The sequence below is a fragment of the Monodelphis domestica genome, chromosome 7, assembly GCF_027887165.1.
Source record: "Monodelphis domestica isolate mMonDom1 chromosome 7, mMonDom1.pri, whole genome shotgun sequence".
NCBI lineage: Eukaryota > Metazoa > Chordata > Mammalia > Didelphimorphia > Didelphidae > Monodelphis > Monodelphis domestica.
Genome location: NC_077233.1, coordinates 18,031,855 through 18,052,325, shown reverse-complemented (window position 1 = coordinate 18,052,325; position 20,471 = coordinate 18,031,855). Strand labels below are relative to the sequence as shown.

The following is a 20,471-nucleotide window of genomic DNA, read 5'->3' as shown; positions in this document are numbered from 1 at the left end:
GAGCAGTCAATCAGGGGATATGTAGGGTTTTGTCAAGCAGGGGGAGTAGGGGAGGGTACTATAGGACACGGCAGAGATCCTGAGGCTGAAACACTCTGCATGTGGTTTGAGGGGTGACTGATGTGATTGTAGAAGTAGCTAGGTGGAAGCGAAGAGACCCAGGAGAGCCGTGACTCCTTAGGGTGCCGGGCTCAGATCTAGATGCTCACCGTTGCGCAGGACCTGTGCCTCCCTCCGGGGATAAGCAGTCATTGAAAATTTGTGAATGTCGAATGAATGAAAACTCGTATTTATGCCTTTCCACTTTTAGCATCAAATTGTAACTCATTTGGAAGGATGCTTTTGACGTGTTCAGTGAAGGCTTGAAGTACTGGATTCAGGGACTATCCTGCAGTTTAAGACGCGTTTCTTCTTCAAGCCCTTACCTAAGAATCAGTATTGAGTACCAGCTCCGAAGCAGAAGAGCAGCAAAGGCCTGGCAGTGGGAGCTAAGTGAGGATCACCGGGAATGTCCCAGGCCAGATTTGAACCCAAGGCCTCCCGTCCCCTGGCCGGGGTCTTCTCCCCAGCCTCCAATATTATGTTCTTGAAGTTGAAGCTGGGTCTCTGTCTTAGAGCTTGACATTTGTTCGATTCTGACGTGATGGAGGAATTTCTGTCGGGGGGGGGGGGGTTGGGCCCTTGGTCCGGCGGTGTTGCCTTCCCAGATGGTGAACGTGGGAAACCCAAGGGGACAGCCCAGGACGCTAGGTTGGTGCTAGAGAGGGCCTGGGAGGCTCGCGAGGCCGTCTTCACAGGCGTCCCGGAGGTTTCCCAGCCAGGCCTTGAACCTCGGGCCTCCCGCCAGTCTCGCTGGCTCTCCGACGGCAGTTGTGCTGCTGCAGCCCGACGCGGGGACTGTCCTTGCGGCAGAGGGACACTCACGAAGGCTGTCCGGGTGGTCCTTGCTTTAGAAGAGGCTCTATTTGGTGGAAACTCGTCCTCCCGTTTTGAGAACCGTCCCCCGGGCCGGGCCGGGAGGGTGCTTTGCAGCAGCAGCCCTGTGAGGTCCGACGAGGGGCCGCGCGGCAGCCAAGGCTGGGCGCGCCGGGAGCTCTTCGGGGAATGGGCGTGCAGGAAGAGGAGGGGAGGGAAGAGAGCAGGTGGGCCAGTTCAAGGAAGACGGCGGCCTGAGAGCTCCGGTCCTGGCCTGGGCTCGGTCTCTGTGTCCGGCGACACCGTGGGGCTTTGCTGCCTGCTCGTGTGGCCCTGCAGGCTTAGGGAGCCCTAGAATAGAGGCGAGCTGGCAGTGGCCTGGAGGGCCAGGAGGGGGGCTTTTCTCTTTCGGGGTTCTCTTTCCTGCCTCTAGTCCCCTCTAGGGGGTGCCTTGTTGGCCAGACTGGATTCTCGCCCACCGGAGGTATGCAGGCAGCCCCGGAACAAGGTGGCCGTGATGGTGGGATGCGGCGCAGCCTGCGAGTTGTTGGCAGGTTTTTGGGGTTCGGTAGCTCCGTCTCGTTCCTTTTTGTCACTCCTTGGACCAGAGCTGTCCGGGGCGTTTTCTTGGCAGGGATGCGGGCGTAGTTTGCCGTTCCCTTCTCCCCTGGAGCCTGTGTCAGACATCGATCCCAGGGCCAGGGAGAGTCTTGAGGCTGGATTTGAATTCATGTCTCCAGGCCCAGCACGGTCCACTGAGTCACCCTTTATGGATCATTCCTCTGCCCTTAGTGCATGTTGATATCAGAAACGGGAAGAATTGGGCAGATGCCCCGAGAGCGAGATACGGAGGCCGACGTCATCCTGCTTACAGCCCTGGTGCAGGAAACCCAGGCCCTGAGGGCTGGCAGGGACTGGCTCGGACGCCGTCAGGCGTTCAGGGGGGCCTCAGATCTTTGATAGGAAAGGAAAAGCCCACCTTGAACTCTGGGAGTTCTGACTTCAGGCAGTGATTTGAAAGGAAGATTTTACATGCAAGGTAGCCTTGGTAGTGGATAGAAGGACGTCATTGGAATCCTAAAGAAGTGGATTCGAATCCTGCCTCATCCGTTTCCTAGCAGGTCACTGACCTTGGGCAAATCCGGCCCCTTCTCGGGACCCCCACAGCTTATCTGCGAATACCAGACGCGTTGAAGTCTTCATTCAGTGAGGGGTGGGAAACCTTTTTTTCCTGTTACTTGATGTACGTAATTTCTTGTGATAGAGGGGAACGTGGTAGGGGCTTTCCAATGTCCTGGTTATTCAGCTGGAGTGAGGTTTGCTGAGCCCTAACTAAACAACAGTGGCCTCGTGGGGAGAGCTGGCGTGGGGGGACTGAAAGCCGGGGCTGCGGCCGGAGAGGGAGTGTGACTCCTGGGATCCGAGAGGTCATCCCCCGCCCCAAGACCGCCCACCGCCCGGGGGGGGCTCCCGGCTCCTGGACTCAGGCCTGTGTGTTTGGACAACTGGAACGTCTCAGAAAGTCTTCTTTGAGGCTTCCACTTCCAGAACGAGTGACATGTGTCTTCCATACAAGTCATTCGGATACTGGGTGCTAATGTGGAACGAGAGTCTGTGCGCCCCCCTTCTTGGGGGCAGCACCCGGACTCTAGGGTTCTTTCAGCTTCTCCTCCCCTGCAGCTCGGCCAGTCTCTTCAGGAGCCCGGCGGCTGGCCCGCTCTCAGAGGACCCCCCACCGGCCCCCACAACGACCGAGTTGGACAGACCCATCTCAACAGAGAGCCGAGCAGTTCTGCACAAAACGCCTTCCCAGGATCGATCTAACTCAGACGAGTCAGGAATGCGCTGGGCCACCTCCGGCACTAAAACGGGCAGAGCAAAGCGCCCGTCCCTGCTGCCCGGGTGACCAGTGCTTCGCTGGCACCGGGGTCTGGCCCCACGGGCCATCTTAGGGGGCGCTTCAGGCCGGTCGTGGGGTCCCCGTTCAGCACCCTTCCCAGTGCCCGGGGCGCACTTGGGGAGCACTCCTCCCTTCAGTCTCTGCCTCGTCCTCCTCTGTCAGAGGGGGATACCAGCGCCGCGGGAATCAGCGAAAGGATGACTGTGAAGTGCTCAGGGCAGGGCCAGGTGAACATGCCCCAAAGCGAGCCGTTGTTAGCCTCGTCCCTGGCCGAGGACGCTCCGGACTGGGGACCTTTTAGGACGACCGTGTCCGGGCCAGGCTCTGCACCGCCCGCTTTGCCTCGTCCAGGCTGCTCACCCTGGTCTAGTGACCCTGTGAGAGGAAGTGAGACCGCTCAGCTCTGGCCCGGCCCTCACGGTCTGCGGATGGCTGTCCGTGGCGCTGCTGCCCCTCTCGGGGCTCACCCACCATCCCGTTAGTCACGTGATCTGGAATTTTGCCGCTTATTGTGTCAGTCTCATCCGCTGATGTCCGGGGCTCTCGGACTCCCCCTCAGGGTGACGGGCTGGTCGGGTGCTTTGTTAGGAGGCTCCACCGAGGCCGAGTGGGGCAGCCCTTTACAGACTCCCCGAGTGCCCGAGGAGTGTGGGCGGGAGCCACGAACACAAGGGCTGCCCGGCAGGCTTTTCAGGGGTTAGAGGCCTGGGGAGGCCCGCAGGGATGGCGGCTGGAGGCAGAACCCTTGTGTCCTGTTAAGACTAGAAGAAAACTGGGTTAAGACGAGCCTGGAGATCCCCCCAACCGAGTGAATGTGGACTCCTGGGTTGGGAAGATGGGCATGACTGAGAGGAGAGAAATTGGCTTTGATCTTCTGGAAGCGAATCCCTGAGCAGAGGCTTCACAACGACTTACCTTGCATACAAGACACGCTGGGAGTCGCAGGACGTGTCTCACCAAACATAGAATGGATTCTGTTTTGACAAACAGGGAATGGCCGGTCTTAAAAAAGCATTCGATTTGCTGGCGAAAATGCCGCTTCGCAGGCTTTCCTTCTCCGAGATGTCGGCCATACATATTAAAAGTACAAAATTCCTTGTGCTGTCTCCCCTTCTTCCTCCCAATCCAATACATTTTTTTAAACCCTTCCCTTCCATCTTAGAGTCAATACTGTGTCTTGATTCCAAGGCAGAAGAGTGGTCAGGGCTAGGCCATGGGGGTCAAGTGACCTGCCCAGGGTCACACAGCTAGGAAGTGTCTGAGGCCAGATTTGAACCCAGGACCTCCCATCTCTGGGCCTGGCTCTCCATCCACTGAGCTATCCAGCTGCCCTCCCAATCCAACACATTAAACTGTAGTGGGTCCCTCTTACCTTCAAGATTGAATATAAAATCCCATTTGGCTTTTAAAGTTCTTCCTTTTCAGTCTTACAACTTATTCTCCTCCATGTACTCCGTGATCCGGGATTCTGGCCTCTTGCCAACAGTGTTTCTCCAACTCTAAGCATTTTCAGTGGCTGCCCTCTAGACCTTGGATTCTCTCTCCTGATCTCTGCCTCCTGGCTTCCTTCCGGTGCCAACTAAAGTGCTGCCTTCTGCAAGGAGCCTTCCTCAGGCCTCCTCCATTCCAGCCTTTCCCTCTATGATGACCTCTGGTCTAGCGCCTCTGTATTTTGTTTGTGGAGAGTCGTTTTCAGACTCTCCATTAGACTGAGCTCCTTGTGAGCAGGGACTGGTTTTGCTTTCTTTCTGCTCCCAGTGCCTAGCACCGTGTCTGTTATGGAGGCACTTAAAAAAGGCTTTTTGATTTGACTGAATTGATTACTCTCAAATGAGCCATAAAAAGGGAAGTCATTTGCTTGTCAGAGACACCGATCCTGTTAACCACCCAAATTCAAGAAAGGGGGGAATTGGAAAGAGGCTTGTAGTGTGTAGGACAGAACCCTGAAGCTGGGGATTCTCAGGAGGCCTTAGGCTTTTCCCTGGTTCAGGGTAGCAGGTCTCGGAGCGTGCTCCTTGGAGCCCCGTGCACCCCCAAGAGCCTCTCACAGGCAAACGGATCCTCTCGTGTGGTCACTTTCAGGAGACAAAGCCCACCTAGACAGAGGCTCTTGGAGGCCTGTAAAGCCGTTCTGAGGCAAACAAGTCTGTGAAGCAGTGATGGAGGAAATGTGGTCCCAGTGGAAGGCAGCCCCTTTGCTGCTTCTGAGGCTCCACAGTGGGGTCACGTGGACATCTGGGTCCATGTTCTGCCTTCAAAAACCAGCTGAAACATTGTCTGTGGGTAAGGCTTTCCCAGTGCCATTTATTTGGATCCCGGGGCCCTATTGATACCTCTGCCTTAGAGAAATGCCTAGAACAGAAACCTCACCACGTGGAAGTCATTGGGAAATGTTTCATAAAATAAATACAAATGCAGTGCAGCAGAGAGAACGTTGATTTGTGGTTTTCTAAGTTAGCTTGTGTCCCCCTTCCCTCCTCCCCCAAGTATTCTGTTTGAGTTTGACAGTAGAGGCAGGACTTGAACTTAGGACTTCTTGACTTCAAGGCCAGCTCTTTCTCTGCTGTAATGCAGCCTCTCATACCATCTCCAAAATGGGGACAAGTCGCCCAGGCTTTCCAAGCTTCGGGTTTCTCATTTTAAAGAGTTTGAATATTGAAGTTATTACCTTACAGCAATATTGAGAGGAAAGACTCAGGTTTGGTTGAGGATTGAATCAGGATTGAATCACTTTTTTTAATACTTAATTTTATTTAATTAATTAATTTAGAATATTTTTCCATGGTTACAAGATTCATGCTCTTTCCCTACTGGGTTTTACATGTGTCATTGATCAAGACCCATTTCTACATTATTGATAATAATTGCACTAGGGTGATCGTTTAGAGTCTATGCCCCCAATCATATCCCCATCAACCCATGTGATCAGGCAGTTGTTTTTCTTCTGTGTTTCTGCTCCCACAGTTCTTTCTCTGGGTGTGGCGAGCATCTTTCTCACAAGTCCCTCAGAATTGTCCTGGATCATTGCATTGCTGCTAGTAGAAAAGTCAGTTACATTAGATTGTGCCACAATGTATCAGCCTCTGTGTACAACATTCTCCTGGTTCTGCTCCTTTCACTCTGCACCAGTTCCTGGAGGTCGTTCCAGTTCACATGGAATCCCTCCAGTTCATCATTCCTTTGAGCACAATAGTATTCCATCAGGATTGGATCACTTTTGAACAAAGTTGGGACAGTTATAAAAATTATAGGAGGAGTTCCTCAAATTATGTGCAAGTTTATATTATATTACATTCAAGTTATGCTCAAAGTATAAATTAGCTAGATGTTCAAATATATTTTTCCATAATACCTTGAAGGCATTTTCCATTGGTATTTTTCATTCTGAATGTAGTAGAGATGCCATTATTTGTTCTTAAAAACAAACAAACTCTTTTACCTTCTGTCTTAGAATCAGTTCTGCATATTGATTCCAAGGCAGAAGAGCAGTAAGGGGTAGGTGTGGGGGTTAAAGTGACTTGCCCAGGGTCACACAGCTGGGAAGTGTCTGAGGCCAGACTTGAACCTAGGACCTCCCATCTCTAGGCTTGGCTCTTAATCCACTGAGCCAACCAGCTGCCCCCTGTTTGTACTTAATTTTTTTTTTCAATTCTATGTAGAAATAATTTTTGACACTTGTTTTCTGATATTTTATGATTCAGGAGTCCTCCCCGCCCAGGGGTGTCAAATAGTCTGATCTAGGTTATCCCAGCACTTTCATGCTATACGTATTTCCACACTGCTCGTCTGTGACAGAAGACACAGCACACAAGTCATAGAAAACTCATGAAGGAAATGAAGCGGAAGTTGGCACACTTTGTTCTGCCTTAAGACTCCTTTGGCCATGAAGAGCATTTTCATTCTTGGGTGTGCTGCTCAGTGACTGTGTGACAGTCACTTTATCGCCAAGCCTCAATCTCTTCATCTGTAAAAAGTTGATTGTCACATTTGCCCTGACTTACCATCTGTGACACTATGGGAAATTTCCTTCATATCCTTGGCCTCAGTTTCCTTTCCTATACAAACTGGACTAGAAGACTCTGAGTCTCTATCCAGCTCCAAGTTTCTGATCCTATGAATAGTGACCCTTGCAGCAAAGGTTGATTTATTACAGGATAGAGAGGTGGCTACCAACTCCGTAAGCCTTGAAGGTCTGTGGTGCTGGCTTGGTGCCATTCTGGACCCGACATTGTGCCACATGATCTTCACAGCCATGCTGAGGGAGCCTGGCATTTAGAGTTGGGGGAGCCAGCTCCTTTGTAAACATTGGAGGTGCTGGGAGCTCCGGAGATCTGTATGAGCTCACAGGGCTTGTACAGAAAGAGGTGTGCCTGGAAAACAGGTCTCCCGTGGCTCTCGAGTCCCATCTCTTTTGGGCCTGGAAAACAGGTCTCCTGTGGCTCTCAATTCACATCTCTTTTCCTTACACCAGATTGTCACAAATGTAGGTGACTTTAAGGGGAAAATGAGGAATGTTAGATTATTAATGGTTTAATTGGTGGCTTGTTTTCTCACAAGGCAGGTTTGAGCTAGTCTTTTTTAAACTCCAGTCTTCTTCGCTAGGCTTCTGGGGGCTTTCATTGGAAAGCATAAGTTTAATTCTTTGTGTCTTTTTCTTTGATTTTTAGAAAAAATGAGATCTATGTGAAATTTTGTTTTTATTTATTTTATTTTATATTTTATTATTTTTTTTAAACCCTTACCTTTCATCTTGGTATTGTTTCCAAGGCAAAAGAGTGGTAGGCAATGGGGGTTAAGTGACTTGCCCAGGGTCACCCAGCTGGGAAGTGTCTGAGGCCAGATTTGAACCTAGGACCTTCCATCTCTAGGCCTGGCTCTCAATCCACTGAGCCACCCAGCTGCTCTCCTTGTTATTTATTTTAAAGGATCTGCTGAGTGTGAATGATGGTTTTCTTTTCTAATTCTTTCTCTATGCATTGTTTTATAGGTAATCTATCCTGAGCATTCGAAACTTAGTGATAAAGAAGTAAGTCTTTGTCTTTTACCTCTTTCATTTCCATTGGATTCCTTGGCAGCACATATAACTTTTGTTTTCTTTTTCAGAAAACGAATATTTGCTATTTGTCTTTTCCAGATTCAAATTCAGGTAATGCTTTTAATTGCATCACTCTAAATGTGTGTGTGCTTGGTGTCCAGCCCAGGCCTGTCTAGACTAGAACAGGGAGGGAGTTCTCTGGTCTCGAGTCTGGTCCAGGGAGATGAGATCGAGCTCAGATGGTCTGCTCCTGCTGGGCGGCGCAGCATTCCCACAAGTTCTCAGAGGAAAATTGGGTTTGATTTCACTTTAAAGAATACATTTTTTCTGTGATGTTTTTAAGGGTAGAGTGAGGCATCACAAAATCCAGAAACTGCAAGCTGGACAAGTTAATGGAGTAGCTACAGTAGTTCCTGCATTCAGATGGGTTTCCCAAGTTTGCCCTCATGGGCAGCCTTTGGGCTCTGTTTGGGTTAATAAGGGCAGATCCACTAAGAGGCATATTCATCGGAGGAGCTTATTTATGTGGATCTTCTCCTTCTGACTGCCCTCCTCTTCCAGCTCCCGCCAGCCACCCACTGATGGGACAGTAGCCATGGAAGCAAGCGTGTTTTAGCATGCAGCTTCTTATAAAATTAAAGAACTCTAATAAGAATTCTGCTTCTTGGATTGGGGGAACTTTAAAGACCATTTCCAATATTCCCTGGTTTGTTTTTTTAACTATTTTTTCCATGCTTTTGAATTTTTGCTGTAAATTTGTAACTTCTTAATAGTTTCTATGATCGTTTCTAAAATCAGTGATATAAAATTGGTGTTCCTTTGTGGACATTTTTATGGACTAGTAACATTTCTTGCAAAATTAGGAACGATAAACATGTGTTATTGCCCTCAAGAGATTCTAGAAGGGTTTCTAATGATTATAAACCATTGGTCCATCTTGCCCCTTTATCAGAATGACCTAATTATTTAGAATTGTTGTCTATAGATTAACAGTAACTCTAGTAACTACTCAATCAGACGGCCTGTAGGTTAGGCTTACAGACGCCTTCCCCATTGGGCTGCAGTTGCACTTCTGAAAAATAGAGTGATTGAACATCAACAACATTTCCCATAGTAGAAACACAGAAGAAAAACAAGTGCTCGGTCGCATGGGTCGAGGGGATATGGTTAGGGATGTAGACGCTGAATGATCTCCCTGGTGCAAACATCAGTAATATGGAAATGGGTCTTGATCAATGACACATGTGAAACCCAGGGGGATTGCGTGTGGGCTGTGGGAGGGGAGTGGGAGGAGAGGAGGGGAACACGATTCATGTAACCATGGAAAAATAGTCTAAATTAATTAAATAAATAAGCTTAAAAAACCCCCAAAACATTTCCCATAGTCGGTGAACTCGGCTTCCCACAAGCTAAGCAAGCTCCACGTGACGCCTTCCTGAGTGGCTAACGGCACTATGTCAGGCAGCCCTTGTGGCTTTCCTGTGAGCTGTAGCTGGACATTTTGGTTCCTTCTACCTTCTTTATATCAACAAACACGGAGGAAGGGACGGCTCTGTGAACGAGGGGGCTTGTTGGGAAGGCCAGGGACCCCTTCTTAGTTCCCCACCCTTCACCTCTGCCTGCCTCAGATGGGGATAATAGCACCTACCGCCCACAGTGGCGGTGACTCAAATGAGACAACATCTGTAAAATGCTTTGCAAATCTTGAAGTGCTCCCGAAATGCTTGTTATTATTGGTGATACCAAGATGGAAGAGGATGCCATGCCCCCTTCCCCTGGCGCCAGGGCTGTGGAGCGAGGCGTCGGAATAGTGATTCTTAGTTTTTAATATTGACTTATTAGTAGTATTTTTTGAGTTAACCCTTTATTCACCCTGTCTACTTCAGGAAAGTGAGGCTGGGGTCTGTCCCTTATGTCCCCTTTTTCTTGATTGAAGAAATCCTTCAGTACTTCAGAAAGATGTGTGATGTCATCAGTGTGAGTACTCTCCCCACCGAGCTCTCCGTGTCTTAGTGGGTCGTGTGGTCTGGACTTCGTGGGGCCAGTGCCTGGACCGCAGATAGGACTGGCCTCGGCCTCTCCAGCTCGTGTTCTGCCGGCCTGGCCTCTGGCTCCTCCCGGCCTGAGAGCATGCCTGGGCCCAAGGCTTAGGACTCAAGTAGATGCGGACCCCCAGGGTGAGACTGTCTGCCCTGTTATCACCATGTGTGCAGACTGTAGCTAGTGGCTGTTTTTTGGAGGGAGGGTTAAAAAAAGGAAAGGTCCAGCCTAGAGGGCCGTCAGGTCTTTTTTGGGCTGCTCCTGTGACCCTCTGACCCATCCCCCCTGAGGTTTGCACAGTCCATCCGAGTAAACTCGATCCCTCTGGAAAAGTGGGGTTGGGAGTGTGGAGGGGGGCCGTAGAATGGGCCCCAGTGCAGGCAGCCGAGAGGCCACACTCTGGCACGTGCTGTCGTTCAGCCTTTTTTGGGGACTCCGAACAGTGCGTTGCTTTTCACGTATTTTGTTAAATGAAGCCTGTTAGGTCTCTGACAGCTCTGGAAGGGATTTACTTTTTAAAAAATCCCTAAATAGCTCTTATTGCTGTGGGCAGAAACTCAGGAGCTGGATTGCAGGCCTCTGGAAACAGTAAAAATGGAGTTTAGGTTTCATGGAGTCTGCACAAAAAATAGAATATTTTAGAGCATTCATTTACCAAAAGTCAAAAAAATTTGCTTTAGATGTATGTCAGGTTGGGAAGATTTGGTAAAGTCTCCAGAGATGTCTCTCCCCCCAGGCTTTCCCCCTCTCCCCACCCTTCCATCTAATACACAGTATTTCCACTTCTTGCTTATGACTGAGAGCTTAGAGAGATGCCTGCCAGGCCCTTGTCCTTATTTAAGCTCATTAGCACTCTTTGGACCTGGGGATTCCCACTCCAGGAGCCTTCCTGCCTGTGTCCTGTGTGTGCAGACTGACAGAATGAAAGAAACCTTTTCTTTAGGCATCGACAGACATTTCCTAGCTCAGTGTGTGTGAAACCTAAGCCCGGGGCTCTTTCTACAGATGCCTTCTGAGTGCGTGGAAGGGAGAGAGCAAAGGAAAAACAGGTCCTGCCCTCAAGGAGCTTACAGCCTCCTACGAGGATGAATCAGAGGAACACGAGGAACTTTAGGCTTCAGTGCCTAGAAATCTTATCAGAGAAAATTGGCCTCAACAAAGGCTCACTACATAGTACTCCTTTTTGAGTATTCCAAAAGCAGCTTTCCAGATAAGCGCCCCCGTGCTGTGGTGACGTGTTCTAAGGCCTCATTGAAAGGAAGGGGCCACCCAGAAGTTGGCCCCAGTCAACCCTGATGACTTGGCACTTTTAAACCAGAAAAGTCATCGAGGAAGATAACCTAACCATAGTCACTGCCTTCATTTCAGTGAATTTATTTCCACAGCTAAAGTTTACTCAAAGAAGGAAACATACAAAACATTCCTCCAGTAGAAAAGTCAGTTTTCCAAAGGCTGCCCCCAGCCCCCTTCATTTGGATTTTGCCAGACATTTGAGTAATATAGAAAAAACAAAACCAAAGCAGCTCTCGGTGCTCTCCCACACACTGGGCGGGACATGCAGATGCTGGATGCGGATTTTCTTGGCTGTTAGTGGAGGAGTTAGAAAAAACATCACTGGGAGCAGAAGTTCTGTGTAATCTTTTTTAGTAATAACACTTGCTCTATAGCAGTGTGTTTTCAAAAGTCCCTTTGAATTCTTTCTTTTCAAGCTATGAATAGAGTAAAGGCGATACCTGTGATAGCCACAGTCTATGGAACTTCCAGATGAGGAAACTCCCTCCATCCGTGCTGGTTGGCATCTTCTCTGAAAGTCGAGCCTTAGAGCCTTGCCCAGACTTTCCCCAGGTTACCCAGCCAGTTTAGATTTGAGTTTTATATTTGGATGTAGGCCCTAGGATGCTTGTCATCCCTCGCACCTGAGAAGGCTGCTCACTTCAGTCTGCATGTGTTTCCTGCCCCTAAAAGGAGGGTGTGGGACTGGACTGAGCTCAGGTCCTCGCCCATTCTTAGTTATGCTTCCTGGGGTCCTGGACAGGTCTTCCTTACCCTGGAAATCGAGCAGTTAGCAACTAATTGCTAATTAATTTCTTTGTGAAAACAGTCGTAGGAAAGGTAGACGTCTCAGAGTTCCCAAGAATGGGATTTCCTTGTTGGTAAAGGAAGGCCTATGTAGGAGAGTGAGCTGGGCACCTCCAGGCTTTTCTGGGAAGGAGCCTGGACACTCTGTCTCACATCCCCTAAACCCTGTTCCATTCTACCAGGATGGAGACTCTGGGAAGTAATTGTTCCCCTGCTGTCATGCCAACTCCCCCCTTATCCACATGGTTCCAGAGATCTGCTTCACTAAGGGAAAAAGGGTGGAAGAAGCTGGGAGTCCTCTGGGTTCATCACAGAGGGCCATCTAGGCAGCCCCAAATTCTGTTTTTTGTAACCTTCATGGAGGCCTCTTTGTTTTCAGCTATAGGACAAATGACTGTTGCCCAGGTAGCCAGAACGTTTGATAGTCCTCATGCTAATCTAGTTGAGAGTCCTTTGGAATCCCTTTGTAGCTTCTTCAGAAAATGTGTTAAGGATTGAGGGGCTGAAGAATGGTATTAACATTGTTAACCCTTGTTTTGGCCTGGCTTTTAGATAAATTACTTTAAGTTGGGGAGCAGTTTGTGAAATTAAGTGGGTGTCCGTGAAAACTTCAGTGTCAGAAATAAATCTGGAATGAAGACGGTGATTGATTTACTGCTTGTTCTCTTCCTGAGTTATATATACACTTTTTAAGAAAGTATATAACACCTCAAAGGAGAATGAACAACCATAGAAACATGATGTAGACAAACTGAGGCTTTAGTCCTGGCCTGGTCACAGATTGACACTCTCAGGGCCTCTTTTGTAAAATGGGCGGGTGGGGCTAATTTTAGCTATAAAATTCTGTGATTTTTTAGAAGTAGAATGAGAGGCTGAGCTGTCCTCAATTTCCCCTTTTTGTTTTTGTTTCCATTAGGCTGTCTTGGAGATACACAGTTTTGTTTCAGATTTCGACAGTCATCTGGCCGGAGGATGTCAATGCGCTGTATCCCAGACCAGTTTGACAGAGATTCACCTGTGTATTTGAAGGTTAGAAAAGTCGGAAATGGTTGGCATCAGCTGTGTGTTTATGCATCTCCAGCTGTATACATGGTCGTATTTGGCAGAATTCTTGGGCTTTTGTTTGCATTATAGCAATGCTTAGAGGAGCTGCAGAAGGAAGGAGTGGGATTCTTCAGGAGCTTGTAGAAACCTTCAGAAGTTCTTGACAGATTAAAATGTCACTGAAAACTTCAGGAAGACGTTAGAATGTAATTGGTCTGGGCCCAGTCAACGGCCCCTTTGTCTGAGCAAGGGTGCTTTTTACTACTAGATTATCACCTGAGGCAACACAAAGAAAAACCTTTACTAGATAGGCTTTGTATTTTCTATGGCCTTTCATTTTTCTTATTCATTTCTGCTGTCTTTTAGCATTTTAGTCACATAATTATTTTATTTCTGGATAAGATTAAGCAAAACCAAGTCCAGAATTCTACTCTTTAGTTTTCAGACATAAGCTTGAGTTAGTTATGACTCTTCAAGCCTCATCTTTTGGTGTTCAAAGGAATCAGATTTTTAAAAAATTACTGAAATAAAAAATAAAAAGCAATTTTATTTTACTTTTTTTTTGGCAGAAAGATCCTGCATATTTTTATGGTTATGTGTATTTCCGACAAGTTCGAGATAAAACACTAAAAAGGGGCTACTTTCAGAAGGTAATTTATATTCTTTTAACACATTTCTTTTTTGTTATGAAGTTAAACAGGAGCATTTCAGTTACAGAATTGAGCGGGGCCGCTCGTGCGACTCCTCTGCCACACACACTCATACGTGCATGCACGTGCCACAAGCACGTCGCACACGCGTGTGCTGGGCCAGCCCCGGAGGGTGAGGATTCAGTCAGGAGAACGTGGCTCTTGTCTGCCGACCTCTTTGGTCCTCGCAGTGCTTTGCAGACGAGGAAGCTGTGGGCCGTCGAGGGCTTTGCCTGGGAGGGTCCGAGGCTGGGCGAGACTGGGAGGCCGCTGCCTTCTTGTCTGTGCCGTACGGCTCTTCTAGCGGTCACTTTAGTGACCGACCAAATACTGACGAAGTGCGTCCTGCGTCCTGCGCACAGCATCCCCTTTGTAGAGGGAGAAGGAAACAGCCTGTAAGGGGCCTCTTTCCACGGGGTAGAGGCAGCGTGTCACCTGCAGAACTCTTGTGTTTCCTGGGTACAGAGAACTCCTCCTCGGTGAGGACACCCCCGCTACCAGCGCATAATGTGGCCTTCTCTTCAGGACAGAATCAGATTCCCCGGGGACACGGAGACATGAAGTGACTTGTCCAGGGCCACACAGTAAGGGTGTGCTGAGGCAGGATTCGAACCCAGGACAGTGCAGGGTTTATTGTCCATGCTGCCTTTCATCTGTACGTACATACATATAATTTTCCTCTTATTTTATTTTAACGGATTTGTTTTGTACGTACTTGTTTACTAGTCTGAATCTGGGGTGGTTTTCCCCTTTCTTTTTAAAAACAAACCATATAAATATAAATATATATATATATATTAATAAAATAAATATATATAAATATATATATAATATAAATATATTATAATTATATATATATATAAATATATTATATTATAAATATAAATATAAATAAAGATGCACTTCCTGTTAGAACATCCCTAGCAGGGGGTGCCTAGAGTGCTTTCTCTGTCCACGGAGCCCACACCTGTCCAGGCTGCCCAGTCCTTTCTGCCCGTCCATCTTGGAGCTGTTGGGGATGGCCCTTTCCAGGAAAAGCATGTTTGACCCCCGTCAGATCCAAGTTAAAGCTGCCAAGAGCTCGTCCTGCCGCCGGAGTGACATGGAGGCAGGAGAAGACGCCCCCAGCATCTCTGTGTGCCAGTGGTTGCTCGTTGGGCCTTTATTCTTAGCACCCCTTGGGAGAACCCTGGGGGCCCCTCGTGAGTGGGAGCAGAAGCTGGGCTTGGGGCTGCCTCTCTGGTTTCCTGAACCGCCCTCAAGCTCTAACGGCTCCCTAGATTTTTGCTTCTAATTAAGTGGCCCATCAGGACTGCCTGACAGAGAGCCTCGGGTCGTCTTTTGGCCTTTTGTGGCCATTCTGCTTTCATTTCCATTTTAAAACCGGCCTCTTTTCGGGTCTGGGTCCCCGTGCATTGGGCAGTAGGGCTTTCCAGCAACGCCGAGTACAGGAAGTGACAGCGAGATCCAACTAAGACTAGAGCTTTCCGCTCTGGCTGACTTCGTGTCCTTGTTTTCTAGTCCCTGGTTTTGATCAGCAAGCTGCCGTATACGCACTTTTTCCACACCGTGCTTAAACAGATAGCACCCGAGTATTTCGAAAAGAGTGAGCCGTACCTGGAGGCAGGTGAGTAAAGCACTGTTGAGGTGACCTTGTTGCTGCCTTAAAAGACATCTAACTGCAAAGTAAAAAAACAAACAACCCAGCCTTGCCTTCGGACGTAGGGTCATTCCTAGACAGGATTTCAGAAGATCAGCAAAGGGTTAAATGACTTGCCCAGAGTCCCACAGCTAGGAAGTGTGTGAGGACAGATTTGAACGCGGGACCTCCTGACTCCAGGCCTGGCACGCTATCCACTGGGCTACCCAGCTGCCGCCTTTAACAATAACATTTTCATGAAAAATAAACCTTCTGAAAATCAGTCAGTGAAGATTTGAATAACTGTGAATTAAAGGAGAGAAGAGAGAGTTAGGCGTCTTCTAGTAACTTGATAAATGTCTGAAAATATTAGACCATGTTAGCCTTTTAAAAAATACTGAATTAGAGTGAAATATATGGAACTTTTTTATTAAGATGATCTAAATATTGAATTGTTGCCAAAATACTTCCCCTCCTCCTCAGTTCTCTTATCAGCGGTCCAGAGGGTGTGGCATTGCTTTCAAATGATTGTCCAACGATTGTAGTTTTCAGTAGATCCCTAGTGCCTGAGAATAAAGTTTTTAATTGGAGAATCTCCTCCCCCCTTAGATGATTCCCTATTTATATTATCGTTTCTATGGAATTAACTCACTGTTCCTGGGAGGTCTTTTCATCCCTGTTGTGGCTGAATTTGGAATGATGTTAGCTGGGGGACTCCCTCGCTATTTTCCATGTGGCTCCCTCCGTAAGAATTTTAGCTGCTTTCTAGAAATTGAGGCACTGCTTTCCATCCCAATAGAGTGAGCTGGGTATGTGAATCAAAGGCGGACAGTCCTGCTTTTCCTCCCACTATCTTTTCTTTTCTTTTTTTTTCAAGAAAAGACCTTTTTATTGTTGTTATTGAGAGAACTTCATCAAGTAATTATTGTCCTCAGGAAAATTTCTCTTGTAGTTACTGCATGCACAGTATTTTTGTGCTGAACGCCACGACTGGATCCTCATCTAACACCAATTTATTTTTTATTTCTTGAAAATTTTATTTAATTAGTCAATTTAGAATATTTTTCCTTGGTTACAAGAGTCATATTTTTTCCCTTACCTCCTCCCATCCCCCTCCCATAGCCAACAGTCAATTCCACTGGCTTTTACATGTGTCCTTGAGCCAAACCTATTTCCATATTGTTGATGTTTGCACTAGGGTCCACTATCTTTTCTTAATATTTTTATCTTTTACAATAATGATATCAATAAATCATAATAACTAGCACTTATGTAGTGCTTCAAGTTCTACAGAGCATGTTATGATCCTTAGAACAAGCTAGGGATGTCTGGGTTTGGTTGTTGTCCCAGGTTGATAGATGAGCAGCCAGAGGGTAAGAGAGTAAGGTGACTTATCACGGTAACATAGCTGTAAGTTTCTGAGACAGAATTTGAACTCAGCTCTTCCAGCTCTAGGCCCAACAGTATTCCTGTGCTATCCACCACGCCACACAGTTGCTGCAGCCCTTGGTGTTTTTCATTTATGTGTCGTATGAAATAAATGGATACTAGTTTAGCTATCATTTTTTTGTAAACTATGTATTTAGAAACTCTTTAATTGTTTCACTTAATACAAATGAGATATTTCATTTTGTTTTCTAGCTTGTAATGATGTTGATCGCTGGCCTGCCCCAGTACCAGGGAAAACATTACACTTGCCCATTATGGGGGTGGTTATTAAGGTAATTGGCTCATCATTTCTTTATTTCTGTTTAGCCTGGACATTAGAGAAAACAAAACATGAATTTTGTTCTTAACATCCCACCCAGAGCCGAGGCCATCCCTGCTTTCCTCTGCCGGAGGAATGTGAAGGGTTTGTATGAGCATCTTTACATCCCTTCCTGCTCGTGGGAGCCTGATGGCTACAGAAAACTGAGCATCCAGACACATTAGAAGGGTTCTGTGGGATTAGACAACACACCGATACCATTCTAAGCATGTCATTTGGTTTTTAAAATACATTTTTATTGCCACATTTTTTGTCTCACAGTAGGACGGCCTCGACGTCAAAACAATCGATTGTTCTCTCCGGTCACGTTGTTGGAGTTGTGTGTGTTGTCTCCCTGATTCTGTTTTTGCTGCACTTTCTGTTACTTCCTATGTCTTCCCAGGCTTCTCTCTTCATGCTCATGTTCGTAGTAATATTCTATGTCATCCATGTACCACCATTTGTTTAGCCATGCCCTAGCAGGTGCTTGTCGACTTTGTTTCTAGTTCTGGACGTCTACAGAACGTGCTGCTACTCTAAGTATTTTTGGCATATTTGGGGCCTTCCTTTCTGAGACTGACCTCCTGGGGGTATCCACCTAGCACTGGAATTTCTGGGTCAGAGGGTGAGAACATTTTAGACCCTCTCTTTGCATAATTCCAAATTGCTTCCTGGAAAGGATTTCCCAGGTGACATTTCCAGCAACAGCGAATTTGTGTTCCTGGCTTTCTCCAGCCCCTCCAGCATTGTCTCTTGCTCTATTCTGCCTTTCTGCCAATTTGTTGGGGTGAGATAAAACCTCAGGGTCATTTTCATTGACATTTCTCTTATGTATCAGATTGCATTGAATTATTGATTTGAAAATTCACTTTAATCTTATAGAGTGCTCTTAATTATCCATATATCTGAGACATCAGATCCTTATAAAGGATATTTGTTAGACAAAGAAAGGTTTTCTTCCTAGTTAACAAATTATTCTCTTAATAGCTGCATTAATTTTGCTCATACAAAATCTTTTTCAATTTCTTGTAATGGAAATTATCTATTTTATCTTGCTTCCCTTTCTATCTGTTTTAGTTAAGAATTAACCCTCTAATAGCTCTGAAAAGCTTATGATCTACTTCTCTCCTAATAGTATTTAATTTTCAGGTTACATAATAATTTTGACTTTATTTTTTAATGTAATATGTTGGACTAAACCTCAGTTCTGCCATATTGCTTTCTATTTTTCCTGATATTCTTATCGAATAAATTCTTTCCTAAGTAATTTGTGTTTTGCCCTTTTTTCAAATACTGGTTATTGAGTTTAGCTATTTCTTATTCTTCTAAGTCAATCGAGTTTATAGTTAGGGGTTTAGAGTACAGTTTTGATGAACAGAAATGCTGTTAACTCTTTATTTACTATCTTTTTTTCATCATCTCCCTTGCCTTTCTAGATCCTGTGTTTCTGCAAATGAATTTTGTTTTTATTTTGTATGTCTATAAAGTATCTGTTTTGTAATTTGAAGGGCATAGTACTCTGATTGTAAATTAACTATAGTGGGATGGTCATTCTACCGGTACCACCCATCCATGAGCATGGGGTATCCCTCTAGGGCTTTAAGTTGGTTCCTTGTTTTTAAGGAGTGTTTTGAAATTGTATTGAAACAGAGATGAGTGTGGTTTGGCAGACTGATTCTCAGTGATCTTATTTATTTTTTAAAAGGATATTTTATTTTCCCAGTTACCTGTGATCACAATTTTCCACCTAAGTTCTCTGAAGTAATGTGATCTGAAATGTCTCACTCCCTTCTTCCCGCCCCATTTCCAGAAATGGCAATTTGATTGGTTCTCAGATATCTTGGACATTTTGAACTCAGGGATGGGACTCACCTGTCTGTTACTGGCTTTCGGCCTTTTGTGTATTTATTTTGCTCTTGTTTCAGTTCATTTTTTTGCTAATTCTCTAGTATTGTCTAGTTTTGTCACCTTTCTGCTGTCCATGGCATGTTCTTTGTTAAGGGTATTACTGATTGCTTTCAATTGATTTTACCTTAACTGAATCTAAGCATTTGGCTCAGTCTTGCACATACACAATTGTTTTTGTATCAGTGTCCCTGGTTTTCTGGCTTTTTTCTTTATTCGTTGTGGAAAAAAACCAACCCTAAAATTTGTGTTGGGGTCACGGTAAGACTTCGAAAGGAGCCGGTGATTAAATGCGTCATTTCGGAGTGTTTCCCGCGTATGCACTGCTGTCCACTGTGAAACTAACCAAGAATGGAATTCGCATTGTAAGTTAATGGCTTGATGGAGGTGTCAGTGCTGTAGAATTCTCTTATTTCCGCTTATCCCAGAGCTTAGCAAGTTGGACAGAATGGGTAAAGATGTTGGACTATTGAGAAAGGAATAATTATCAGTAAATAATATCATTTAGTGGTCATTTCTTTGTATTGCATTTGCTTCCCGGCTAGCTTCATAGTATTTTTTTTTAATCCTCACCTTCCGTCTTGGAGTCAATACTGTGTATTAGCTCCAAGGCAGAAGAGCGGTAAGGGCTAGGCCATGGGGGTCAAGTGACTTGCCCAGGGTCACCCAGCTGGGAAATGTCCGAGGTTAGATTTGAACCCAGGACCTCCTTCTCTAGGCCTGGCTCTCCATCCACTGAGCCACCCAGCTGCCCCCTTCATAGTATTTGTTATCAAAGTTACTCATTTGTGTGTGTAGGAGTTGCCTGGATGCTATTCCTAAAAATACATATCCTTATAGACGCTTCTGTATTTAAAAACAGATGTTTTTCCTTCTCCAAAATTGTAGCCTATTGAGCCATATCGTTAAGCTACTTTCAGTGGAGCAGAGGTGTTACGCTCTTACTTTTCTGGCACGTCGTCTGTCGTCGTCGGAGCCTCAGATGCGCCGTTTGGTGGAGAAGGTTAACTTCGCTTCTTTTCTTCTTAGGTGCGGATTCCCACCTGCCATGACAAGCCTGGAACAACGCAGTTAGCCCAGTTAACTCAGCAGGTAGGCGTTGCACAGGGATTGGGGAGGCCTCTAGGGGGGCTCTGACAGACTCGTTGGGGAAATACAACTAGCCGTCATGAGTGGCGCGCGCTGACACGGCAGAATCTCTCCAACGATCATTTTGAAGTGAGAGAGCCTTGCGTTCAGGCCGCGGTTGGTGTCCACTGCTGAAATAGCCGCTGATAACTGCTTGAAGGTCCTTCAGCCTTTAGTCTTTATCTTTCTGTTGGGCGCAAATGGGAGAATTCAGACACGCGGTGAGCGGTTGGTAGACTGGGGCGAATCCTTAAGAGGCTTCCCTCCCTCTCATGGGGCCGGGCCAGCTGGCTTCTCATCCAGGAATTCAGTACAAAGGACTCGGTCGCCGGGATCGGCTTCCAGTGTTT

General features: G+C 46.5%; 1 protein-coding gene across 1 annotated transcript in view; it reads left to right on the top strand.

The window, feature by feature from the left end:
* DENND6A (DENN domain containing 6A) overlaps positions 1-20,471 on the top strand; it is a 57,859-nt gene that overhangs the window by 8,052 nt on the left and 29,336 nt on the right. Inside the window, exons 2-8 of the mRNA XM_007499962.3 lie at positions 7,803-7,841; positions 7,919-7,961; positions 12,886-12,998; positions 13,583-13,663; positions 15,224-15,329; positions 16,983-17,062; positions 20,023-20,085. Of these exons, the coding sequence (XP_007500024.1) occupies positions 7,803-7,841; positions 7,919-7,961; positions 12,886-12,998; positions 13,583-13,663; positions 15,224-15,329; positions 16,983-17,062; positions 20,023-20,085 (525 nt within the window). The remainder of the gene's footprint in view (positions 1-7,802; positions 7,842-7,918; positions 7,962-12,885; positions 12,999-13,582; positions 13,664-15,223; positions 15,330-16,982; positions 17,063-20,022; positions 20,086-20,471) is intronic.